The sequence below is a fragment of the Macrobrachium rosenbergii genome, chromosome 50 (genome assembly GCF_040412425.1).
Source record: "Macrobrachium rosenbergii isolate ZJJX-2024 chromosome 50, ASM4041242v1, whole genome shotgun sequence".
NCBI classification, from domain to species: Eukaryota; Metazoa; Arthropoda; class Malacostraca; order Decapoda; family Palaemonidae; genus Macrobrachium; species Macrobrachium rosenbergii.
This window is the reverse complement of record NC_089790.1, coordinates 13254521-13282483: the sequence shown is the minus strand read 5'-3', so window position 1 is coordinate 13282483 and position 27963 is coordinate 13254521. Positions and strand designations below refer to the sequence as shown.

Genomic DNA, 27963 nt, shown 5'->3' with positions numbered 1-27963 from the left:
ATTCCGAGGGACTAATCACATACTTATATTTAGTCCTTATCTAGAAGACCAACCGGTAAATCACAACATTGCCTCTGCTGCGATGAAAAGGATCATGTTTCAGTGAATGAATGTCTGTATCAACAGCAGAGAATGTGGTATCACGCTGGAGAAAACATAATGTAGCCACAAGTCGGAAAATCCAACCCTCGTATGTTGATGTATTAGGAGCTCAGGGCTAGGACCACAGGGAATTCGAATCTTCGTGAGGCTGTTCTCGTGATCGCGTACTTAGAGTGTTCTCGTTGAAATTTGTATCATTTCTAGTCATTGCTGTTGTGGGCTAACTTATATTCGTTTACGTCAGTTAGCTGGGTGTTATGTTACAGTTGTGAATGATCGTATTAGTGCATCGTTAACTGCGTGACAATCAGATAAAAAATGCAGATTACCAGGAGCGCAGTTTGGGCTTTCTTCCTTCTTCTGACAGTTCACGTAGGTGCGATATGACTTTTCCGTTGGCTAGTATAGGCTTCGTGGTTCAAGTTTTCCGTAGGCAAGTAGCCTATAGTCTTCCTGGTTCAAGTTCTAATGGGATTTTCATTTGTTTCTGCTTTCTGACCTTTGCCTTTGTGTTTGACGTGAAAGAAAGACATTTTCTTTCGGAACTGCTTATTACTTTGTTTCCAGAATTCTTTGCATTAATTGTTACTCTACGCAGGTGTCCATTTCACCAACGTACTGTATTTAGATTTTCTTCCCATCACGAAAAACACCACTTTTACGGTTTTTATTATTCTCTCCTCTTTTTCTTATTGTATTTTCCAATATTCATAGCTATAAAGTTTAGCCAGACTATAACAACAGTTAATGCTAAGTACTGTTTCTACGTATTGTGCGTCTTTAAATACAATCGGCTGTTGAGCATCAGATAACATCAGATATCAGGGTTTTTTCGTTTTCACTTAATTTTTGCTTTAAGTTGCTAGCTCTTGCTTTCTATTTGTTAGTTACGCCGACCGTTCGCCTAGTTTGTTTGTTTTTTTTTTTTTTTAATCACTCTCCAAGTTTTGTATCCCCACAGAATAATAAGCGTTCTGCATATTTCGGGAATCGGACAATAATGGTTCCATTTAATCTGGAGGAAGAAGTTCGCGATATATGGATTACGTAGGAAAGAAATAAACAAATTACTGCGTAATAATGCGGGATTTCGTTTTAAAGTGACAAGTGCTTGACCTTGCAAGTGTCAGTGTCTTGTTGCTGAATAAGAAAAAGTGCGTACTTTTCATGCGTAGTACGCGTGAACTTTTAAGCACAACCAGTCGTGTCCAGTAAATTGGCTCAGAGATAAAAGAGCACTGTCTTCATTGTTATATATCGCGCACGACCACCCTCAGATTAACAAGGCATGCCTTTTACTTTGTCCCTAGTCCTAAATGCTTAGAGCATCATTCAAATTTCTCTCTCTCTCTCTCTCTCTCCTTGTATGTGTGTTAGTGATGCAAATTACTGTGATTTCATTTCTTGATATTACACACACACACACACACACACACACACATATATATATATATATATATATATATATATATATATATATATATATATATATATATATGTGTGTGTGTGTGTGTGTATTATATTATATTATATATATATATATATATATATATATATATACAGTATATATATATATATATATATATATATATATATATATATATATATATATATATATACATATACACACGTGGGGGTAACAGCTTTTTGGGTGTTCAACCCTCTTTGGGATGGAAGAGAAACAGGATGAGAACAAGTAACTCGCTATTGGTGACCCCTAGGGCATGTTAGATTAGTGTATTTTTTATCGTACAGATCCTCTGCTTTTTTTTTTAGTGTGCATGTTATTTAATGTCCGATAATTCTGTATAGAAAAATTCTTAATAAAATTTTTTTGTCCTCTTTTCATAAGCTGTCTTAGAGATTAATTTCTCAATAAGCCACTAGCAGTTGGTGCTAAGCTCTTGACCCAAATAATTTAATTATGACGCTGATCGGTTTTGAGGGCCACGAAGTTGCAACAATGCCAAATATCTAATATTCAAATGTTGTAATATTATTTCACTTGTCATAAGTGTCGTCTGATGACTTATGGGTTATCTCCTCGAAAATGGTGTAAATTCCGATTTTGGGGAAATGGTAAAACCGGAAGTACCGTTGTTTGCGCCATTCAGCGGCGTTCACACGTGAACTGAGCTGCAGAGAATTTCAGAGATTCAGCTGAATCAGCCCTTTAAAATGTAACAAACTTGTGTAAGTAGCGACTTGTTCCTCAAATGACTAGGCCGATTTTGTAAAGGATTTTCAATTAAGATTTCAAATTATTGTTGTATCTGTGGCCAGTTTTTTTTATATTTATTATTAGGATTTAGTGAACTCTTCTGTCATCAAATATATTAGAACGTCTGGTCTCATATATGCCATTATTTTAATATATTCATAATAAAAAATATTTGCACTATAAAATGAGACGATTAGCACATCCATGGATAGTTAGACAGCTTTGTCCCTTTCATTTTCTGAGCTTGTAGAGTTGAACTGAGCAGGAGCGTCATTTAGGGGGGGCTAAGAAAAAAAGTATATCGTAGTTTAACCAGACCACTGAGGAGCTGATTAACAGCTCTCCTAGGGCTGGCCCGAAGGATTAGATTTATTTTTACGTGGCTAAGAACCAATTGGTTACCTAGCAACGGGACCTACAGCTTATTGTGGAATCCGAACCACACTATAGCGAGAAATGAATTTCTATCACCAGAATTAGGGGGCGGCTGGGGGCAACTGACCCCCCAGACTCAACTTGCCCCCCCTCACCCCACCAAGCCCCACGAAGTAACAGCAGCTGGTTTTCCATTATTCCTACCGAAATTCAAATGTGTCATCACATTAAGTTACATCTTTCTATCTATTTTATGTGCTTCAAAAAGCACATAAAATAGCTCAGAATAAAAAACCAAGGTGATTAGGCTCGCTTCGCTCGCCAAACCGCCTTTACCCCCCACCCCCACCCCCATAAAAATCTGAAATGATGCCCCTAGAACTGAGAGCAACTGATAAATACTTAGGAAATAGATTCTGTCAAAAACTATAATTCTAACTAATAAAGACAACTAAACTGCAGAACATGGAAGTCTTGCTACTGCATCGCAGCCTTGCGACGGTCGGCTGTCCGCTAAAGCTTCGTGGGTCGGTGGCTGGAACGGGAACGTGAGTCTGCCCGTAGAATCGCCGATAAAATCCTGGACAGTGGAATTTGAATTCACGGGGCCGTTGACGTCATTCGAGGTAAGAACAATGGAATAGGTTCACTTATTTGATTCTGGTTTAATTTGAATTTTCTTTGGTGTCTTTTTATTTATTTGAAGTGTCTTATTGTTCGCAATTATATAGTTACAATATTTGGGGTAAGAAAAACTGAATAGACTTATTTGCATAACCCTGGTTTAATTTAACTTTTTACTTTCTTTTGCTTTTCGTTTGGTCTGAAATGTCTTATTGCTCCTTGTTACAGTTATATTGTGTGTTGATTGTTCGTAATACCGATCGTGGTGTATGAGATCCATATTAATTCACTTTGTTTACGTTGGCCTTTTACAGGAAGGCGGTAAATCCACACGTTATCAATTCAGAAAATTTAGGGCTCATTCTGTGATTTCAATTACCCCAGTTTTCTATTTGACCGTTGAACTTCCTTTTAAATAAAGATCATAAAAAACTTCCAAGTTATTCTAGTCCTGCTGTTACCATTTCATGAGGCAAGTTAAAAACTACAGGCTTAGATCATTCATATTTCTGTTATATCTTTGTTATAGCTACTTTTAATCACCAAATTCTTAAAATATGCAGTGCAGAATGTTTAGTATAGAGGGGCAACTGTAAATGACTGTTGTAACAAGTCTGTAATTGATGACTCCTTACAGAATTCTCTTTTTATTATTTTGATATTTTACTTATTTGAACCTTCCAACTGAGGAAAAGATATAAAACTTGAGCTGTCAGATAATCATTTTTTTGGAATATTACAAAATTTTGTTGTATGATAACATGTTAAGCTGTTAAGTTGCTGACATGAGAATGTTATTATTATTATTGTTATTATAGCAATGGACTGGAATTACGCAAACCCTCAGCAGCACCAGGTACTCCGTAAACATGAATAACGTTCCAACTCTGTTACCAGGAAGCAAAATCGTCTTTGAAATCCTTTACCGGTGAGTAATATAGCTTAAATCAAAGCCAACTAAGTCCTTATCCTTTTGATATAGTATTTTGGGACTATACTTCTTCCTTTTAAGTGTTTATGCAAAGACTTCGATGAAGTGAGTTGGCATATAAATAGAACTGTAATAACACAAACCTTCTAGGTTAAGTATACCTTAGTTTTACCAGACCACTGAGCTGATTAACAGCTCTCCTAGGGTCGGCCCGAAGGATGACTTATTTTACGTGGCTAAGAACCAACTGGTTACTTAGGAACGGGACCTACACCTTATTGTGGAATCTGAACCACATTATAGTGAGAAATGAATTCCATCACCAGAAATAAATTCCTCTAACTCTTCATCAGCCAGCCGAAGACACGAACTCGGGCCTAGCGAGTGCTAGTCCACAGCTCTACCGACTCGTCCAACGAAGAGCTACAAACCTTCTAGGGAAAACTTCTCTTATCTTTTGTTGTGCTGTTAATGAAACAGTGAACAAATCTGGTGTATATATTCTGGCATATTACTTCTCTCTCTCTCTATACATGTATATGAGAGAGAGCGAGAGAATTAAAATACAAGACATATACATATTTATAATAATAAAAAAATTCTTTAGTTTCTAGGAACTTGGGCTCCCACTGTCAGAAAGAATTTAGGCGAAAATTAAACTTGTTTGTATATGCTACCCTTTCAGACATTCTTACCAGTCGTAATTTTAGTTTACATGCAAGGTACTATCGTGAAACCGTTCTCGTGGACTGGGATTAAGATTACCAGGTACTTGGACTTGGAGGAAATATCAGCTATGGATACAGTATCCAAAACAGCTTAAACAACTTTTAAAAAGTTGGTTTCCGATGAGATGTAAGTTGTGTTGGTCCCGTCCAAGCTACTATACGATATTTGTTCCAAGCTGCGATGGTAGAGAATTATAACCCCTCCTGCAAATCTGGGTTTCTAATTTTATGCATTTCAGTCGCAGCATCATCTCTGCTGCTTTTACCAGCAAAATGAACAACGTACTTAAAACTGCTACATTTTCGAGTGCATAAGCAACCTTCTTCTCAGCGATTTTGCTTGAAACCTGTGAAGACCTTACTACCTCAACTTTATTCGCATAATTTATCTTCTCTATATTAGGATCAGTCCAATCATGTCCTCACAGCAACTTCCAATAATTCGTTCCCCCCTCGTGATATTATCAGTTTTCAAATCAACCTTCCATAATTCAGTTTTCTTCGGAAGATTATCAAATTTTAGGTTAATGTCCCAGAGCAAATTTGCTGAGTCATCAGCATATTTTCAAGCTTGCCAATAGTTCATTTCCATCCCTCAGCTTAATTCACTACTGAATGCACTGTCATAACAGTCAGGACAGACCCACGTCACTTTTCTGATATCACATGACAGATACCATCTAGAAGCACATTTCTTGTGATGCCACTAATCAGATTCTAATCGACCAAATCTCAACCTTTTCCTCTACCGGGTCTACAAAGGAGACGAATCAGCGTTATCCTACTGCGAGCCGTATCACAGATTCATTAGCACTCGTATTTTCTAAAGATGGTTTTTCCCATATACAGCACAGTCAGTTCTAGAATGAAACAAAAAACCACACACAAACACATATATATATGTGTACACATGAGTGTGTGCTAAGGCGGCAAGAGTATTCATTTCTGAACACACTTGCATTTTTAGCGGAAAAAAATCATTGTTTTTTTTTTATTTCATTCTATATGTGTAGGTTAAAGATTGTTCAAATTCCTGTACTATGGTTGCGGTATGTAGATATTTTAGATACTACTGTATTCCTAAAGATGACGATGTAATGAATTTCTTACAAATATTGCCTGAGCAAGTCCTGTCTATAAAATTCACGCTAAAAATTAAAAAAAGATGGCTGTCCTGTCCTTTTTAAGCACTGGTAGTATATATAAAAACCAACAAATAATTCAAGTTAATATACATTATTTTTCATGACATCTTTTTATTACGAATACATCTGTATTCTCTTCGGTATTCTTGGGAGCATTACCAGTTGTCAGTCCTGAATTCCTGGATAATGAGTTGCACCTCATTAGAAAAATAGGTAGTGGCTTGCGTTATCCAGCTCGTATTTTGGATACCTGCTACAGTAGATCTGTGAGGAGATTTTATGATGAAGTGGACTGGCTCTGAATCCTTCAAATCTGTGTTGAAAATTTGTCAAGTGTTAATGTTATATTTTCATGGAACAACAGCAGAGCAGCAATATTGGTTTGTAAAATCCTATGTATGAAATGTGATTCAATCTATTCTGGCCAAACGAGTAAGGAATTAAATGTCTGAGTATATCAACGTAGATATTCAGTTAGAAATGGCCAACAGAATAATGCACACATCTGGAGAATTATCTTGGAATCTGCATTTATATTGATTTAACTGCAGGTCTATATACTCGGACTCCATTCTGAACAATGTGGCTGATGGAGATTTAAAAACAAAACTCAAGATTATCAAGAATTCTTGATAATGTCCTCAGCCTCTCATTGCTTATTTTAGTTTATACAGGAGTTAATCCAAGACGGCTTTTCTTCATTTGAATATCAACTTTAAATGTAATGACCTTTGTTTTCACTGTAATGGTTTTATGTGCCTTTAATCTTACTTTTTTATGTAAAAGCGAAAAATCTCCTATATTAGTTCACTTTTGCCATGGCCATAGTCTGTAAATATTTGAGTTCCCCTACAGATGTGTGTGTGTATGTACATATATATATATATATATATATATATATATATATATATATATATATATATATATATATATATATATATATATATATATATATATATATATATATATATATATATATATATATATATATATAATATATAATATATATATATATATATAAAAAAAGGATGAAAAGTCAAAAGGCCTTGCAGCACTCCATTGTTTCTCTTTCCTGTGTGGATTTTGTCTTTATTTATATATTCATCATGTTCCATATTTTCGTGATTCAGTTATATATATATATATATATATATATATATATATATATATATATATATATATATATATATATATATATATATCTATATTTTTGTTTTACCTACACCAGGGACTAGATCTCTTCAGACACAAAATATTTCCAGTAATGAATAGAAGAACAAGTGCCTTCGCAGGATCCCTCACACTTTATCATAGGTGTAAATACATACAGCGCAAGAGGAGCCGAGTGTGCGAGGAAGGCCCTCAGCCTTCGAGTCGCAATAATCCAACATCTTCAAACTTAATTCAGATGAGTCCCTAGACTTCTTTCCATAATCAGCAGTTTGCGAAAGGTCCCTCACGTGCCAAGTTTTAACTGAAAATCTGTCGTGGATTAAAAGTTTTCCAGTGTTTGCTATTTATCATACTGAGATTTCCAGATTTTTTGTGTTATTTTTCCCCGCCCGCGCGCTGAAGAGCAGCTACAGATGTATGATCAAATTCACACTTTCATCATGGTTTCCTATCGATTGATCCTATTTGTAAGTTCTGTGTTACAGTAGTAGATATCATCGACTGATTTGTGTCTGTGTTGTAACTGGACATAATCTCAAATACAGCAGTAACTTGTAAAACTATTTTGACGAATCACAAATGAAAAAGATAAGAAAAATTTAAATTATTCATAATTAATTACTATACAAAGTTACACTGGCTATCTGGTCAAGTAAGCTGACTGTAATTATAGTTACTTTTTTGCAGATATAATGAAAGGGGCACTGAAATTCTACCTTCAATAATGTCAATTAAGCTGAATGGACAAGAGATGTGTGAACTGGAAGGTAAGAACCTTCTCTCTCTCTCTCTCTCCCTCTGTGAGTGTGTTTTTACATTTATTTTAAGATGTCTGGTGGGATGTATTCGTAACTGTCATGCTGTAGATCCTGATAACGTAAGCAAGGAACCTTTCGCATTTAACAAAGGTTGGTTAGATGAACATCTAATATTGTTTAGCATCTTTCAGTAAGAAAGCATTGAAAACTGAAACAGCTTCAGTGTTGTTCATATGGAAAGGAATAACACGAAGCAAAAATATATACAAATTTTAGCTTGAGAAAATCATTAGCAACCATGTAAAACACAATATTGCCTTTTTGCAGTGTCCTGTTTATGTGTCATCATTAATAAATACAAAAGAATCAATCTCAGTAACATGCTTGTCATATGTTTGTTCGGGTATGAGTTTTAATGAATGTTGCCCATTATTGTCATATTCTTATGCACTTTTATTACTTGAAGCATTCAGTGGAACTGAAAAAAAAATAGTCACTCTTTCTCTTCGGTGACCACTTCACACCATTCAAGCCAAAATATATATATATATATATATATATATATATATATATATATATATATATATATATATATATATATTTTTGGGCTTTGTGATCATGCATAATACTGTACACAGTAGCATGCACGTGTGAACATGCATTATGTTGATATATCTATGCATGTGCAATATAACATTTATGCTTGGAAGTTATGGCGATGGCAGAATGAAGTGATATGGGTTTGCCTTACTATAATGAGATAAATCCATATACTGGTCTTATTTCCTACTGAAAGCAAGGAAAAATCTGACACCTTGTTAATATAGTTCTCAATCATTTTTATAATTCTGGTACAGTATATATATATATATATATATATATATATATATATATATATATATATATATATATATATATATATATATATATATATATATAAAATCGTAAAATAAAAATCATAAGAAAACCTTATATATATCAAAAACCTATATTGATTATTCTATAAATCCGTCGGATCGGCATATACACGCGTCAGAACCCCGAACATGCGTCAAAAGCGGGAAATAATTTCTGATGAATATATTTGACATCGGATGTCGAACAGAGCAAACCATTCTGGGAAAAAGGAGAATTCAGGGCAACTAATAATAGCATTCTGCCAAGTAGCAACAAGAAATTTCACACAGCACTGGGATTAGTAACTTAGCTTTGCCTTCTAGCTAAAAGGACTCTGAAAGTCGCCCTTAAGAGGTCCTGGTAATCTCTCTTTGGCACTGAGGTTTGTCTTTCCCTGGTTTCCTTTTGCTACATGTTTGGTCCTTATTCACTTTACTGCGACAAGAACATGGACACAAACACACACACACACATATATATACTGTACATATAGCAATGGTAACCACCTAAAAATTAACTATAATATATATATGCATGTGTGTGTATATATATTTACATTATATATGCGTGTGTTTATGTTCAATATATTTTTCAAAGACACTTCTTCAGCATGATGTTTCTATGCAAGAAAGACAAAGGCATGCCAGCTTTTTTTCAAAGTGGCGTGTCTTTCCTGTAAATAAGGAATAATTAAAATACCTATAGAGATTAATACTGAACTGTTTTCCAAGGTTTTGGGAGCATGATGTTTCCCACAAAACCGAAATGAGGGCTTTGGTTAATTATAGAAGGATTGGTCCGACTATGGTACTTTGCTTCTTCCAGATGACCAAGTCAAGACTTCTAATGAAAATGAAACTGTAACTTTCGATCTACCAGAAAGGGGTTCAACTTATCTAGGATTTTTGGCCAGCAAAGAAGACTCCTCATTCACCTTTGAGGTTGCAGGATTGGTGTTCATGGAACAGGGAGCAGAGAATTCCACCACAAAATCCTACCAGTCATTTGAAGCACAAAGATGGCATTTAATGCAGTTTTTTATAAATAAAAAGAGCAGCAGATTAGTAAGTATTATGAGGGTATTCAATCTTCTCATGTAAATTTTCATCTACATAAAACTGTCTCAGTTGCTTTAGACCTTTTAAAAATTTCTATTCTAAAACTAACAATACTTGAATTCTTTTTTCCAGACTGTTTTTTTCACTAACAATCCTTTCTTGATTCATACGCACATTGCAATGGCGCCTAACTTTGAAATATTGAGTGATTTTGGACCTGAGAAAGAAAAGAATAAAAATTGTCCTATCTTTTCCTTAAGAAGCAGAGCTGTAAGTCATTAATTTAATTCTACAATTTAATTTTTTCATGCCTAAAATCATGATCAGACCAGTCACCAGATGCTGAATACAAATGAATACTAGCCTTATGTATGACTATATGGATATTTTTTATAGTAAGATTTTGTTGCAATATTTTCACATCAAGACAGCGACCATCTATCCAAACACCATGTATACCATAGGAGGAGATCTTGGGCAACCCCGAAAAATCAAAATCAAGAGCAAGGAAAAAATCTACTGGACACAGTGCAAAGACTACCACAGCTGCTGTAAGTTTATTCTTATTCTCTTCATGTATTCTTTCATGAATTCCTGGGCTTACGGCACCTACCGATTAGATTGTTTAATAAATGTATACATACATAATAATTTAGTGGCAGAAATTGTAAAATAAAGCATTTTCAGAAAAAAGTCAAATAGAGAAGGGAAATTTATGCTTAAACTACATACAAAAATTAGTTTTAAGCTAACAAATCAATTGTGCCTGAAGTGGTCAAGCACCAGAAGAGATAGGTCTGTCCCATTCTACAGTACTATCTTTTTTTTTTTATATGTACTTTTATTGTCTCAAATCTAACTTTACTAACGCCCACCTATCTTTCTGCCATCTGATTTCCTATGATCAGAATGATCCAGGCTAAACTAATCAAACAAATATTCAATTGCAGATTTCTCTGGGTTAGTTCTTAATGCAACAGACTTCAGAAGAGATTCGCCCACGAACTCAACAACATTAGTTTTGGTAACTGTCTGTGGGTTGCTGATCGTGACTGTTATAGGGCTACTTGTTTTGATTCTCATCCAAGGAAAAAAGTCTACTGAGTGCAAAGGTGAATTCTTGGTTTACTGTCACTCACTCATTTTCAGTAATAACTTTCCAAGTGAACTGCTTCCATTAGTAATGATAGGAAGATACGCAAATTTCCTCTTATACTTCCAAGTCTTTGATATAAAAGATAAAAAATATGACTTTGCTTTTGTCAATCTCTAAGTCATTCAAGTTCAATTTGTTTTAGTGCAGAATCATGATGACCTTGCAAGTCATTGCTCAGTGACAATGACTCGAATCACTTGTACAAAGACACAATGAATAAATCCACTGACCAAATTTCCTGTATCAAAAAACTACTTTTCACTTTGCATTATCTCAAAAAGGATAAAAAATCTAAGACGAATTCACTTAGGATTTCATTGAAACTTCAGTTAAACCAACATTTTGCATTGGTAAGCAAAGTAGCTTGATTTCTGGATTAACGACGCTTTTTGCCTTTATCTGATAAATGAGGCTATGAATAAAAGAGCAACAAACATAAAGATATCGAAAAGAATGGTAAATAGACCCATCACTACTTTAAAATAATGTTGCCTGCCGATATTAAGGAAACAATAATCGAATGGTGGAAGAGAAACACCTGCAATATTTCAGCCAATGCAAAGAGGTGAACGGTTTTGTTATTTTAATAATAGGCTGTAATCATGTTTCATGTGTTTTTTCAGAATAAATGAGACAGTGGATTTACTTCTGAATGAGCTTTGATCTATACCTAAATAGGAAGTAAAGGCGAAACAGGAAAAAATCCATTCTGTAATGCATTCCTGTCGGCACTGGAAAGCATATATAAAATGAAAACGTTTAAAGCGCACATGCGCATGGGAATTAGTGAAAGGTGCTACACTAACTCATTAGACTCTATTGTAAAATTTGAAGCTAACTAACGCATACCAGCATAAAACCCATATGAACTGAAACCTATAATACATAATAGTAACAGCTGTTACTAAGGTTACCAATAACTTTAGGATCATGCACAGTCCAGTATGGGCTACACATTTCAGTCAAACATTTCAAATACAGAGCAAATAGAGAATCACTGAAATCAAATCGTTCCTTCCATTTCAGAGCCTGAACTGAACATGACAGAAGAGGCCATCTAGGAGGAAGTCAGCATCAACAGCCTCGATGGGGCTACAACTCAGAGACGGGTGAGAGCAGGACTCTTGTCAGAGGAAAATTATTCTTAAGTCTACTCGAAACCTTGGGTTAAAGTCTACTGTGTTTGTAGTTTGTGCAGATATTTGCATTATGCTGCATACAAGATGAAAATTATAAACAGCATTGCTGACATAACTGCAAACAGTGAATAAGAAAATGGAACAAAATTATCCTTAATACCCCAGAAACAAGTAAACTCTCCTGAGCAATGCCTACAAAACAAAACTTATATCTTCTGTTCACTAGGCTAATTCTCTTTGATAGTTTTTCCAGATGACCTTCTTCTTTTTTAAGTTATTGCAAACACGAGTTAAAAGTCTGCCATTCTCTGAAGCCAAAGAAATCAAATATCTCTGGCAATTGCAAGCTACCAAGAAGATGATCACAAACTACAAAGGTTGAAATAGATAATAATCGAGTAAGGGAGATCTGAGAAGCTAAATGCGATTTTGCGAAGAGGATTGCTGTGACTACCACTACCGTGACCGGGATTTTGTCTTGACATCTTTTAGTACAAACAGATTTGAACAGGAATCGCTGTTTTTCACCGACTAGACAAGCAATCTCTGTGAAAACTGAGGCCAGATCTTAACTATATCATGCTTTATTTTCAACCAACCATAGTGTGAGTTTTGTCTTCTGTCCTCTTCAAGTGTTTGAGGATTACTTTGTTCTCCTTACTCTGTAGCGTCTGTATACCATAATTATCTGTGTACCTTATAATATATTCGTATCTGGTTGCATTAGTTTATCTCACTTATTCTTATTGGTTTTCCTTCTTACTGCTTTTATCTTTAACATCTAATCCCATGTTTATGTCTCATATTTATATTCTGAGAAGTGATTTAATCCTTCTCTAAGATTTATCATTTGATGTATGAAGGAAATCTTTTTTTATATTCTCATTAGTATAATTTTTATCTATAGCCTTTAGCCCTGATTAGGTTACAGCCTCGAGTTGTCACAAATATATCATACTTAAGTATTGTAACTGTTGTTGAACCATTTATTGCCAAAATAAGGTTTCCATCTTAATCTAAGACTCATTTCAAGTACTGTACTTAAAGACGTAAAGGAGAGTCTGACATTAGACGCTGAGGAGAAAAATTAAGATATTGAAAAACTTATGAAAAAAAAGGTCATCGACATAATGAAGATTCAGAGGAGAATTTCTCTGAATAACATTTTCATTGTATATGAAAGTTACAGATAATTTATCAACAAAGGTAACTGAATAAAAGGAGTTAAGGGAACAAAACATTTACTGAAACTTAAAGGAACGCAGGGTTAAGAAGTATGTTAGTTTCCCACAATGCTTTTTGCAACTGAAAGCTGACAGAGCCAAGCACAGGCAGTTATGATGCCTCAGGTTAGCAGAAACTCCCCACAGGGGTTAACCTTGAACATCTTGGATGAGCAATTCCTCCTGCATAGCCTTCCATTATTGTTTCACTCTGGAAATTCCTACCTGCCCAGATGCCATAGTCTTGACCGGCAATACAATACTTTTCCCATCTCTCTCTCTCTCTCTCTCTCTCTCTCTCTCTCTCTCTCTCTCTCTCTCTCTCTCATTTGTTCACATTTCCTTTACTTTATTATTTTAATTTTAAGTTCACTTTGCTTATTTTGCACTTTTGTAAAAAATATGTGCAAAAGTTACCATTAATATAAAACATAGGCATATAAATATGTCTAACTGTTTTGACTGGCAAAGCCACAAGCATAAAATAAGAGCCTTGCTTTAAAAAGATAATCTATACCCTTCATTATCCTACACTATAAGGACAACTCCATTATCATCCTCTGGATTGAAATGTCAAAAGATCAGGTAATGACATACAAGAATAGGTAACTTAAGTCACTTGGCTTCACCAAGGAATATTAATATTCCCCACTGAAGTTGTGTGGCAGATGAAAGGACTCTCAAACAAGATGAATCTTTTCCTGTGGCTCATCTCTATCTCTCTTTACAGTAATTTTTTCTCTTCTCTTTATTACTTCAATCCCTTTCCCATTTTTGTATCGTCTTCTCTATTCTTAGTGTCTAGTGTCTCCAGCCTTTCCTTCATAGTGCAAGTGCACGTTTTTCCTCCAGTCTACCTTTCAGTACTCTTACTCCACTTCATTAAATGTGTTTCCCTTCTCTTATCTTGCTGTCTAACCTCTCTAACTACCTCATTTCATTGTCCTCACTATCAAAAAGGGATATCATTGCTGGGACTGGAGTTTACTTCTAAAGCCAACACTGGGAGCTGATGTGGCCTTGTCACTAATCTAATAATGTTCGGACATAGGAGATGTCAATGTACTGTACTAATAATTTTGATACCTCGAGGGCAGGACTATCTCTTATAACTGGTCTAGGGGTTCAAGGGATGTGCTGGTTTTGGGGATAGGAATTGTGGCATTATCTTGTTTGCCTCCAAGATGATAAAAGTGGGGATGGTCGTAATCATACAACGTTCTCATTTCTTTTACTCAGTTGTGACCTACATTCACCACCCTAGTCCTATCGGTGCCATCCCTTTCAGGTAAGGTAATGGACATTTGTGAATCAGCTCTTACTGGTATCGCTGGTAAGGGATCAAACTCATGCAACTTAATAATTCTGTGTCCAGCTCAGGGAGGATATTTCTCTTGATATTACTTTTGGCTTAAGTTTAAATTTGGGTTCAAGATTTGGTCACTCCTAACTACATTATGTGACTGCCTTGGCTATAGAAATGGTACTTTATATGAACGGAATACAGAGCTGCTGTCCTTGCCACCACAGAAAAAAAGAATACAATGTATCCTTGTCGCATAAGAAATAAAAGAATACAATGAAAATAAGGCAAGTAAATAAGTAGAGCACTGTACTGATAAAAATACAATACAAAATACACTCAGCACAAAATACCAAATTTAGGAATTCAGTACTATTATGTCATACTAATAATGCATGAACAGACCCAAATAATTCTGTTTCCTACCTTTTCCTTGAGAAACTAATGTAAGATGAATATTCTTCAACTATGGCAAGTTGTTCCTCTAACATGTCTCCTGAAATAAAAGTAGCCATTTCAAGTCATTTTATATGTTAAATATCAGTTCAAAACTTCAAAAGTGGGTTTCCATCATTCTGAGCCTCAGTGAACAAGAGCTACATGACAGACCCATGTAATGTAATATGTTAGTGTGCATGAAGCATAAACCTTATATGAATACAGTATATTGATATGAAGTACAGTATAAACTATTGACTAACAGTAAGAACAATCTGACCAACTACAGATTTACACAGAAAATCCTGTTCTTTTATGGATGACAGATGCCCTTCTAAAGAGGTACACCCATCAATCTCTTGACTGTTTTATCCAATAATGAATAAAGTTTGTTTGTGCTCTCATTGAACATTCTTTTGCACTTAGTTTTCACACCTATATATTAATCTGCCTTTCTTGCTAACTTTTGTGGTATTTCTGATTTTTGCCTATACTCTGCATTACAATCCCTTCCATGAAGTGAGATTACTCTTAGCAGAACTTCTCAAGTGAAGAGCACAGACAAAACCAGTCAATGCATCTGGCATGCAGAACTTCCACTAGCATGTTGCTAGCAAGAAAGTAGCCTGCTCCATCTTTTGGACAGAGGGAACCCTCTGATTAATAGCTCAGACTGTTAACCTGATACCAGACACCACAGGCAACAACTGCAGCAGTTGGTATGACTGCTTTGCCCCCTGAGCACACCCTAAATATCAGTCTATTGATGAGATTGGCTCGACAAAGGGACAGAAGTTGCTTTCCCCAAGAAAATTTGACTCATAATGAGCCAAACAATCTCTCTCTCCTCTAACTCTGCCTGAAGGGATTCTGAGAGATAACATCCCTCAAGTCCTAACAGATTCCCTAAGCAAGAGTTGGATTCACTCCTGAAATCTGCCCGCCCTTGTGAACACTTTCAGGTCATGAACACAAACAATTGAACCTAGCAATACTGATCACTGAATAATGATTCAAGATTGATGCTGAATGGCTCAAAATCAAGGCCCACATTCCTTTGCTTCCGTATGATTGGCCATAATTAAACAAAAAGTTAATGATAAGAGCTCACATTAGAAGTCTTGGATGAACCAGGACCACCTGTAGTGTCTGTACCATCATATGCATATGACTCAACAAGATATTCAGTGATATTGTAAGGCAGAGACCTTTCATGTATGAAATCCCTGTTGCACACACACACACTCCTCAGGGCTTAAGAGTTCTGGATGACCACACATCACATGAGGGTTCACATAATCATGTGCACAGAGAATGACACAATACTAAGCAGTATCATACAATAGTAACCTATTGCATGTGCACTCTTCATCTGATGAGGTATACAGAAGTTGGTGCTACCTTCTAGCTCTATATGCTCATGATCTGGGGATCATACACGTACCAAGAGAAAAGGTAAAACAACTCTTCTCTCCATACCTTGGCAGTACAAACAGGAGGAAAGCCCAATAAAGCCATTGTATTTCTGAAGTAAACAGGGAGACTGGCTCATGAGAATGCTTAAAGAACCCTGCATCAAAACACCAACGTAGAACAAGAAAAAGTGGTTACACTGCCACAGACATACAGCAGCTATTCATGTGTCATTCACCTTATTCAAATCAATATTGCATAAAAAACATAACCATACATAAAATATAGCCTAAAGCTATAGGAATTTTCAACCTCATGTTCATCACAGTACAGCAAATGTCTTAACTTGACCGCAGCCAAGGAAAAATTATTGCCTACCACCAAATAACTACCTTGTCACCATGCTTCAATAACCTTTTCCAGCTTATGCTGAGGAATACTCTTACATAAAACATAGGCCTAATAGGTTTGTCTGATTTTCCATATGAACAAGAAGAATTTTACAAGTTATTCTGGTAAAACTGAGGACTACTAACATGAACCTCCAGTTCGGTAACTGCCAGTTTACTTGCAAAATGGGTGCTGTTTAGTACTAGCCCATGGGGATGAATACAAAAACCTAAACAAGACATAAACATATACAAAAACATAAACAACAGGCCTTTAATAGCCTATTCCACTAAGCAACTGGCAGGAACCAGGCAGCAGTAAGCTGGCAATCTTCATTTTTACTGTTATTTCTTAATCTATATAGCCTAAAACAGCCCAGTAATGTTTCTTTCTCCAGCTTTTAATATGATGCTAAAAATCTTGAGATCTGTTGTATTGAATAGCCTAGCCTAACTAGACCAGCAATTTTAGCTATTTGCTACACCTACCCTTCCCTTCCCTAAGGGTTAGGGAAGGAATAAGTTAGAGTCTCATACTAAGGAATATCATTTGGTAAAACTACAGGATTACTCTGCACAGGCTATTGCCTTGGAAACTGATTTTTTCTATACTTTTAGTGTTGCCGATGAAGGAGGTGGTGGTGTTTATTGTCGGGCAATTATTATTAACCTCATATCCACCCAACATGGTCAAGGACCCTTTGGGAATGTGGGGTTTTGGAAATCGTTGGGAGAAAGATCGACTGCCATGTTGTTGTTAATGGAACGGTTCCGTGCATTCGCAAGTCATTAGGGAGCCATATGTTCAAGAAGGGGTTGGCTAAGGAAACCTATTATAAAAGGAACTACACTAACCTAACGTACCCTAACCAAACCTAGCAGGCTGTGTTGCTTAGCCACCCTGGGTGAAGGAAATGCCACTTTTTACCAAAAGTTCCCCTGTAACACTGCACATGCGCGACAGCATTCCAATATGGCCAGCATACAAAAACATCTGTTTTCACGTTAATTACAGGTTAATTACGGTCGACCGCCAAAAAATAACAGTAAATTGCTAATAAGCAACCAAAATACTGTGGGAAAAATCAATTTCCAAAGTAGCTTAACACCCGATGCGGAGCAACCCCATAGTTCTAACTATCATTTAATGCACACAGCCTAATTTGACAGCATATGTTAACTTATTTTAGACCTATTATTAATCTACGATGGTCGACTATATCAGAAATCGAAACACTTGTTACTTTGGTTTCCTGAAAACATAGCCTACGACGTCGGCACCCAGGTTCGTAAGAAACTCCTTCATATCAGTCTTAAATGAACCCAATCCATTGATATTCCAGCTGAGCACACGAAATGTCACAATTCCCAATTTATCTGTTCTTGAGAGATGGGAAACAATCAGCAGGTTCTTTCCTAATGAACTTTCAAAATTTCGTCGTCGGTGATGTTTTTAGTAGCATTTGAAAGGCTTAACCTCTGTAACGGCTCTTTAATTGTGCTTTAGTTCTGTGTGGAGAAACTAAATTTCCTTATTCAATCTTATCGATCACTTCAGATGTTATTATCTTTTTATTTCTATGATCTTTAATTATTAAATTATCAGTAATTTCTTTCAATCATGATGTTACTGTAATTTTCTCTTTCCTTTACATGCATGTGGCCATGGTAAGGTGGGTGTGAAAAAAATATTTAAATCGATATAAGTGAAACATTACATTCTACAGTTCACAAGAAATATAAAATATAAATCGTGTAATGGTATACCCTAAAATTTGTTAGCAAAGCTGTTTATACTAAAGTTTGTAAGTTTTTGTCCTTACTTTTCTGTATATTCCGCTTACTGTTCTCCAGTTCATTATTACCCATGGCTATTTATCTATTTCTATGTTATTACCCTCACTGCACGGTGGTTAGAGTCTACTAATTCCGTTCTCAGCTAGCACTCTGCTGGCCGCGAGTTCGAATCTCCGACCGGCCAATGAAGAATAAGAGGAATTTATTTCTGGTGACAGAAATTCATTTCTCGCTATAATGTGGTTCGGATTCCACAATAAGCTGTAGGTCCCGTTGCTAGGCAGCCAATTGGTTCTTAGCCACGTAAAATAAATCTAATCCTTCGGGCCAGCCCTAGGGGAGCTGTTAATCAGCTCAGTGGTCTGGTTAAACTAAGATATACTTTTAACTAATTCAGGTGATATCGTGAACTGGGTGATTTCCTTTTCTTCATCGATCTTTGTTCTGATTCCTGATTCTTTAGTACTCACCCCACCAACACACTTGCGGGCATAATATGCTGGTCGAGATGAGTACAGAGCCAATTAACTTGACGGTTTTACTGGCTTTTATCTCCCGTTTTGTTAACCCCTATTTACAAATGACAATGACTTCCCTTATAATTTAGTTTCCCCCTGTTCTGAGTTTTTTTTTTTTTAATACAGTCGCTATCTTTACTTTCTTTGGAACTTCACTCCTCCTCATCTGTATTCTGAACGTAGTCAATGAACTGACCTTTTTGTTTTGGATTTGGCATCTAATTCACAAGCCAGTAAAAACTTCTGTGATTACTTAAGAAGCTTATTTTATTTTACTTGATTAATTTTAATTGTGCTTATTTGGTAATAGTTTTTTGTAGTGTGTCTGTCAACAGGTAATAAAAAAATTTAAAGCATACGGTTACGGGATTTTGGGAGGGCGTTGCATTTGTCATGTATTTGAATACTGAAGATTATGTCACTGATTAAGACGATCAGTTTAGTAAATATTATGGAGCGACACTTTAGAGTATTTGAACGAGAGGTCCCGTTACTGTTTAATGGAAATATTAAAAATATTCATATTTAGTGACTGCTACACCAGTCAAGACAAGCAATGCCTACAGAATGAAAGGACATGAATTGCCTCTTGAGGTGTAACCTTTCAGGGTGCATATTCAGAGAAAGCGCGCCAAAAATTGAACTGTTTTCTATAGGTGAGGAAGAGTTTATTTAAAAGGAAATTTGGACTTTTCCTAGATAGTGACACCCACGGGTTTTAACCCGGTATGTTTAGTGTTTAGTACAAGGGTATTACCGCAAAAAAAAACTAAATATCATAAAGATAATGACCCCAAGAAACATTAGCCTTAGATAACGGCCCCCGAAAACCCTTGGGGTCACTATCTTGGAAAGAGCGGAAAATTTTAAACAGAATTCCCACATAACCACGCAAAAAAATAAAAATTATTTTGATCTACCTTAAATTCAGCCTTCTTCAACTTTCTACTAAAGCCTACATTCACAAATTAATGTTGATGATGAGTCCTAAGCACTAGATTCCTGTCAGGATGAACAATTACAAGAACAACGGCAGCAAAACAAGGAGAAACAAAGACCAGATTAGCATGACGAGCAGGAGACTAACAATTAAAGACGTCATCCGGCCTTCCCATTTCCTGACTGATATGTTCATATCACAAATTGACGTCACAACAGCAAAGGTCATCAACGTTCTCTGCAGCTTATTTCAGAGCTTCGTACTAAACGAGTCAGTTAAAAGAACTCACATGCCTCGGTTTATGGATATGTTTAGAAATATAATTTTCGTTTTTGTATTTCACTGTACAGAATGCGTCTCTTTTTGGGTTTACTTGCAGGACCCAGAGACCCAATTTGACTTAGGGGCCCTCATATTTAGTGTCCCCGGAATCGGGGGCGGGGGCGTTTCTTAAGGCTTGGGAAAGTGATGGTCTACTTTGACATCTTTAGAAACCAAAGGGTTAAGTATCCTTTTAAGCAGATGCCAACACTTACTCAAATCGTCTGTTGAGTGACTGAATGACTTATACCAGACACTAGCGTCACTTAAAATAAACATCATCAACTTTCCTCAGCCCCCATGCAGTGAAAGAGAGGTAGTTTTCCAAAAAGTAAATTTAGTAAAACTAAATCATTATTTTATTCTTTGTATAATGGCGTATATGTATGTATGAGTATGTTAAAATTCTGAATCCAGTGTTATTGTCTTTTTGTATTCTTTTAGTTTTCTCCAAAAACGTATAGATTTCTTTAAGGAATACGAGATGTTTGTCAGTGTCAGAGCAACAAAGGCTATCCAACTATGACAGGATTCCAAGGAAATTCTCAATTAATTTTAAAAAATCTACAGGAATGTCATGATTCACTCAAACGAACTGACCAACAAACGCACACGAGCGCGCCCGAGCTCTCCTATAAATTTCACAAAAAAAAAAAAAAAAAAAAAAAACAGTCGGGCAGCGCATAGGATATCAGACAGTTTGTGGCTATCGAAGGATACGATGAAGCTACCTCTTCATAGGATGGTTATTCTCTGTTTCGACAAATTTTCTTCTTGATTATTCTAAAAGAAATGAGAGCAGCAGAGGAATATTTGAAATGAATAGCACATATCTTTTTATGCCTAACATCATTGGTACCCGGCAATTAATTCTCAACAACACACAAGACTTAAAAACAGCATTTGCGTAACTTTCTCTATTGGAGGCGGGAAGAATGAAAAAGAATAAAGTTAAAGAAGAGAGAGAGAGAGAGAGAGAGAGAGAGAGAGAGAGAGAGAGAGAGAGAGAGAGAGAAGCGGTTATCACACCAACTGAAGAGAAAGTAACGAAGTAATTTGAGTCATACAGAGAAATAGAAAACGAAAACTTGGAAACGAAATAAACGGTGAATGAACTTCGAGAAGAATAATTATTGTTGCCTTACAGAGGGTCGCTGTTGAAGTCAAAAACCTTTATTATCAATATGACCTGTCTACGGATTCCCTGCAGGGTAGAAGAGCTATTAAAGGGAGTGGCATATAAACGTAACTATTGGTAAATACACAATCAAATACACAGACCAAATGGAATGAACTACATGAGTCAGAACAAGTTGTGATACAAAGACACTGTCTGCAGAAAAGCAAATAACCGTCTGCAAGAGACACGAAGACTGTGTTCATCATGAGAGAGGAAATCCCTTTTGAAATATGAAGGGCAACTGTAATTAAAGGTCTACCCCCAACCACCAAACTGGTGCGTTCTGAAGGAAGTGAAAAACGGCGTTTGATATTCGTCCATTTAAAAACATTCTAGCAACGTGTGTTAGTTGTTGACATCATCTATATCCGGTATTCAGGATACGGCCAATCTCCTATAAAACATCCTGGAGCGCCCTTCAGCGCCTATCGGCTACTTGAGGTAATTGTAAATAGCCAACCAACAGTTTTGAACATCAAAGCGACACACATGAAGGAAAGATTTCCTGTCTCGATCTCACACTCAGCAGTGTTCAAAAATAAGGGACACATCATTCAGTGCAAACTTACGCAGTGTCTCCGTCGGTCTAGAAAGAACCCGGGAACAATCAGTTAATTTATTCAGACATCTAGGGAGTGAATTTTACTTTACTGTGTAAATATTCTCTGAAGGATATTGAAAACTGAGCCATGACGAAACTACTGCTGTTTCTTTTGACAGTTGTATTCTCTGCATCTGCTCGGTCAGGCAAGTACCTAGTTACTTAAGAGGGACTTCTTACCTAGAAAATTTGAGTTGGTGGTTTTTAACAAACTGGATTTATTGAGAGAACCTTGAGTTGACAAAGAACAAACTGATAACATAAAACTAAACGTATGGCTTAAAAAAGCGGATAGTTTCAACTCAGAACACAATTTTCCTGGATAACATGAGAGAGAGAGAGAGAGAGAGAGAGAGAGAGAGAGAGAGAGAGAGAGAGAGAGAGAGAGAGAGAGAGAGAGGTTATACCTATTGTTGATGGCTCTCTATGGCAAACTTCCGGTGAATGTGTTCTGGTTAGAGGAGACTTAAGAGTAAACATGTTGTTCTTGAATGAGAAAAATCTGAAAAACATTTGCAAAGCTTTCATAAAAGCAGACAGATTAAGCATATTGCTTTTCAAGTGACTCGAAGTCCTTACGGTACTATTTAAACACAGTTAAAAATTATATCATTTTGATGCCAGTACTCTGCCAAAAATTTATTCTCAGCCTTTATTTAAGACTTCTTTCCAGAGACTCCTGTTGTAGCTTTTTGTTGCAAGTTTTGAAAAGCTGTTATTAGGTCAGTTGTCTCTTCTGCTACAACACTTTCTTAGTCTGTCCCTTGTCCCTTCCGGTGGAGAGAGAGAGAGAGAGAACATGAGTCATTCCGGGACTCTCCTTGGGCTAAATGATACAGTTTCTTTTTGCATATGACAGAAATCGACGTCTCTCTGTACTCGAAGGGAAGCAATTTCCTCACACTAAGAAGAAATCCGTTATCCTGGTCTTATCTCCTACTGAAAGCTAGGAAAAATCTGATACCTTGCTAATATACTTCTCGACCATTTTTATAATTCCTGTAAAATATATATATATATATATATATATATATATATATATATATATATATATATATATATATATGATATCAATAGAGCAAATTAATTTGGGAAGGATGAGATTTCACGGCGCCTAATACATGATAACATTCGGTCACGTGACCATAAGAAATGTTGCACGGCACTTTTAGCCTCGTCTTCCAACTGAGAGGACTTTGAGAATCCCGTTTAAAGAGCCCTGGCAATCTTTCTTCGGCTCGGAAATTCGCCATCCTCTGCTTTTCTTCTCCTGTTCTATTGTCCTTTCATTTTAATATATATATATATATATATATATATATATATATATATATATATATATATATATATATATATATATATATATATATATATATATATATATACTGTATATATATACATGTATATATAGTAACATATATATATATATATATATATATATATATATATATATATATATATATATATATATATATATATATATATATATATATATGCATGTAATGTGGAAGCAGTGATAACAGCCACCTGAAAAGTAACGATATGTGTGCGTATAATTTTAATAATGTTCACAATAGTGTTTTTAAAAACATTTCTTTGGCGTGATGTTTCTATGAAAGTAAAGCTAAGACATCTTAAGCCTATCACTCTGACCGCATAACTTTGCTTTTTCCAGATGAAATCAAGACTTCTAATGAAAATGCAACGGTAACCTTTGACATACCAGGCAAGAGTTCAACTTATCTAGCATTTTTGGCCGGTGAAGAAGATGCCTCATTCACCTTCGATGTTGAAGGATTGGTGTTCACGAAACAGGGAGCAGAGAATTCCACCACAAAATCCTACCAGTTATTCGAAGCACAAAGATGGCACTTGATGCAGATTTTTATAAAAAATAAAATGGATGTCAAATTAGTAAGTATTATGAGGGTATTCGATCTTCTCACGTAAGTTTTCTTCTACATAAAACTGGCTCAGTTGCTTCAGACTTTCTAAAAATTTCTTTTCTAAAATTAACAATAATTAAATTCTTTTTCCAGACTGTTTCTTTCAGAACCAGTTCTCTTTTAATTCATACTCACATTGCAATGGCGCCTAGCTCTGAAATACTGAGAGATTTTGGGCTTGAGAAAGAAGAGAATAATAATTTTCATATCTTTACCTTAAGAAGCAGAGCTGTAAGTCACTAATTTAATTCTAAAATTTAATTTCTTTCATGCCTAAAATCATGATCAGACCAGTCACCAGATGCCGAATACAAATGAATACTAGCCTTATGTATGACTATATGGATATTTTTTATAGTAAGATTTTGTTGCAATATTTTTACATCAAGACAGTGACCATCTATCCAAAGACCGTGTATGATATGACAGGAGATCTTGGGCAACCGCGAAAAATCAAAATCAAGAGCAAGGAAAATATCTACTGGACACAGTGCACAGACTACCACAGCTGCTGTAAGTTTATTCTTATTCTCTTCATGTATTCTTTCATGAATTACTGGTCTTACGGCACTTACCGATTAGATTGTTTAATAAATGCATACATACAAATTGCTTTAGAGATAGAAATTGTAAAATAAAGCATTTTCAGACAAAAAAAAATCAAATAGAAAAGAGAAATTTATGCTTAAACTACATAACAAACAACAAGATTAGTTTTAAGCTAACAAATCAATTGTGCCTGAAGTGGCCACGCACCAGAAGAGATACGTCTGTCCCATTCTGCAGTATTTTTTTTTTTTTATGTGAACTTTTATTGACTCAAATCTAACTTTACTAACACCCTCTCATCTTCCTACCACCTGATTTCCCGTGATCAGGATGATCCGGGCTAAACTAATCAAACAAATATTCAATTGCAGATTTCTCCGGGTCAGTTCTTAACGCAACAGACTGCAGAAGAGATTCGCCCATGAGCACAACAGCATTAGTTTTGATAATCGTCTGTGGGTTGTTGTTCGTGACGGTCGTAGGTCTGGTTGCTGTTGTTCTGATTCTCATCCGAGGGAAAAAGTCTGCTGAGCACAAAGGTGAATTCTTGGTTTATTGTCACTCACTCGCTTTCAGTCGTAGCTTTCCCTGTGAACTGCTTCCGTTATTGATGATAGGACGATAAGTAAATTTCCTCTTATACTTCCAGGTCGTTGATGTAAAAGATAAAAAAATAGGACTTTGCTTTCGTCAATTAAGTCAGTGGTTCTTAACCTTTTTTAGTGTGTGCACCCCTTTCAAATCAGCAGTCAGTTCTCGCAAGCCCTGAACTGCTGAAAAAAAGCTAAAACGCAAAGTTGATAATAACAATAATCATAATTATTATTGTTATTATTATTATTAATTTCTTATTTTATTTCAATTTTATTTTTTTGCAGAAAAAATAACATGCGTATACAAAAATATATTTTTCTTTAATTGCTCATAGCATCCTCGCACCCCTTAGGAACCGGCTTGGCAATCCCTAAGAGTGCAGGCACCCCTGGTTGAGAATCACTGCCCTAAGTCATTCAGGTTCGATTTGTTTTAGTGCAGACTCAAGATGACCTTCCAGATCATTGCCCAGTGAGAATGACTCGAATCCCTTGTACAAAGACATAACGAATAAATCCACTGACCAAATTCTCTGTATCAGAAAACTACTTTTCACTTTGTATTCCCTCCAAAAGGATAAAAAACCTAAGACGAATCCACTCAGGATTTCATTGAAACTTCAGTTACACCAACATTTTGCATTGGTAAGCAAAGTAGCTTGATTTCTGGATTAACGACGCTTTTTGCTTTTACCTGATAAATGAGGCTATGAATGAAAGAGCAAGAGAAACAAAGATACTGAAAAAAACGTTAAATAGATCCATCACTGTTTTAAAATGACGTTGCCTGCCGATTTTAAGGAAACAACAATCGAATGGTGGACGAGAAACACCTGCAATATTTCGGCCAACGCAAGAGGGCGAACGGTTTTGCTATTTTAATAAGTAGGCTGTAATCATGTTTCATGTGTTTTTTCGGAATAAATGAGGCAGTGGATTTACTTCTGAATGAGCTTTTATCTGTGCCTAAACAGGATGTACAGGCGAGACGGAAAAAATCCAGTCTTTCATGCATTCCTGTCGGCACTGGAAACCACATATAAAATGAAAGGGTTTAGACATGCATACGCGCATGGGAATTAGTGAAAGGTACCAAACAAACTCATTGCACTCTACTGTAAAATTCGAAGCTAGCTAACGCATACCAGCATGAAACCCATATGAACAGAAACCGACAATACGTAACAGTAACAGCGGTTCCTAAGTTATCTCTTATTACCATAACTTCAGGATCATGTACAGAGTCCAGTATACACATTTCAGCCAAACATTTCAAATAAGGAGCAAACAGAGACTCACTGAAATCAAATCGTTCCTTTCACTTCAGAACCTGAACCGAACGTGATAGAAGAGGCCATCTACGAGGAAGTCAGTCTGTCGGGAACACTAGGTAACTTTCACAGAGGACAAGGGGACCACGAGAGCATCAACAGCCTCTATGGGGCTACGACTCAGAGAGGCGGGTGAGAGCAGGATTCTCTATGGGAGGAAAATTATTCTTACGTCTATTCGAAACCTTGGGTTAAAGTCTACTGTGTTAGCATTACGCCACATACAAGATGAAAATTATAAATTGCGTTGCTGATATGTAATTGCAAACAGTGAATTAGAAAACGGTACAAAACTACGTTTAATACCCCAGTAAATAAGTAGACAATACAGAACAAAACTTTTACCTTCTGTTCACTAAGCTCTTTAATATTTTTTCCAGATGACCGTCTTCTTCTTCTTCTTCTTCTTTTTAAGTTAGTGCAAACACGTTCTCTGAAGCCAAAGAAATCAAATATCTCTGGCAGTTGCAAGCTACCAAGAAGATGATCGCAAATTGCAAAGGTTGAAATAGATAATATTCGAGTCAGGGAGATCTGAGAAGCTGAATGCGATTTTGCGAAGAGGATTACTGTGACTACCACTACCGCGACCGGGATTTCGTCTTGACATCTTTTAGTACAAACAGATCTGAACGGGACCCATTGTTTTTCACCGACTAGACAAGAAATCTCTGTGAAAACTGAGACCAGATCTTAACTATATCTTGCTTTATTTTCAGCCGACCATAGTGTGAGTTTTGTCTTCTGTCCTCTTCAAGTGTTTTAGGATTACTTTGTTCTCCTTACTCTGTAGCGTCTGTATACCATAATTATCTGTGTACCTTATAATATATTCGTATCTGGTTGCATTAGTTTATCTCATTTATTCGTATTGGTCTTCCTTCCTACTACTTTTATCTTTAACATCTAATCCCATATTTATGTCTCATATTTATATTCTGAGAAGTGATTTAACCCTTCTCTTACTGAGATTTCTAATTTGATGTATGAAGGAAATCTTTTTTTCATATTTTCATTTGTAGAATTTTTATCTATAGCCTTTAGCCCTGATTAGGTTACAGCCTCGATATGTCGCAAATATATCATACTTAAGTAACTGTAGTTGAACCATTTA

At 36.0% G+C, this 27963-nt stretch overlaps 3 protein-coding genes across 4 annotated transcripts in view; 2 read left to right on the top strand and 1 right to left on the bottom strand.

Moving 5' to 3' along the window:
* The window catches only part of LOC136832636 (DNA-(apurinic or apyrimidinic site) endonuclease 2-like), an 87202-nt gene that overhangs the window by 16773 nt on the left and 42466 nt on the right, over nucleotides 1-27963 (bottom strand). Inside the window, exon 2 of one of the 2 annotated variants that reach the window (XM_067093899.1) lies at nucleotides 15260-15329. The exons of the other annotated variant lie outside the window; for it this stretch is intronic. The gene's annotated coding sequence lies outside the window, so the exon portion shown is untranslated. The remainder of the gene's footprint in view (nucleotides 1-15259; nucleotides 15330-27963) is intronic. 2 annotated transcript variants of the gene reach the window in all.
* On the top strand, nucleotides 32-13030 carry LOC136832638 (uncharacterized). The gene is made up of 8 exons (XM_067093905.1): nucleotides 32-478; nucleotides 3161-3324; nucleotides 4141-4250; nucleotides 7987-8066; nucleotides 9780-10018; nucleotides 10440-10563; nucleotides 10963-11124; nucleotides 12195-13030. Exons 1-8 carry the CDS (start codon nucleotides 421-423, stop codon nucleotides 12227-12229), a joined length of 972 nt encoding a protein of 323 aa, XP_066950006.1. The 5' UTR covers nucleotides 32-420; the 3' UTR covers nucleotides 12230-13030.
* Nucleotides 21343-27697, top strand: LOC136832873 (uncharacterized). Its single transcript, XM_067094534.1, has 6 exons — nucleotides 21343-22576; nucleotides 24106-24344; nucleotides 24766-24889; nucleotides 25297-25464; nucleotides 26846-26981; nucleotides 27230-27697. The coding sequence occupies exons 1-6, from the start codon at nucleotides 22519-22521 to the stop codon at nucleotides 27231-27233; spliced, it is 729 nt and encodes a 242-aa protein (XP_066950635.1). The 5' UTR covers nucleotides 21343-22518; the 3' UTR covers nucleotides 27234-27697.

Coding starts and splice junctions, on each gene's coding strand:
- LOC136832638 (XM_067093905.1), top strand. CDS start 421: ATGCAGATTACCAGGAGCGCAGTTTGGGCTTTCTTCCTTCTTCTGACA. Junction 4,251..7,986: donor GTCTTTGAAATCCTTTACCG/GTGAGTAATATA, acceptor ACTTTTTTGCAG/ATATAATGAAAGGGGCACTG. Junction 11,125..12,194: donor AAAGTCTACTGAGTGCAAAG/GTGAATTCTTGG, acceptor CTTCCATTTCAG/AGCCTGAACTGAACATGACA.
- LOC136832873 (XM_067094534.1), top strand. CDS start 22,519: ATGACGAAACTACTGCTGTTTCTTTTGACAGTTGTATTCTCTGCATCT. Junction 22,577..24,105: donor CTCTGCATCTGCTCGGTCAG/GCAAGTACCTAG, acceptor TGCTTTTTCCAG/ATGAAATCAAGACTTCTAAT. Junction 24,890..25,296: donor CACAGACTACCACAGCTGCT/GTAAGTTTATTC, acceptor ATTCAATTGCAG/ATTTCTCCGGGTCAGTTCTT.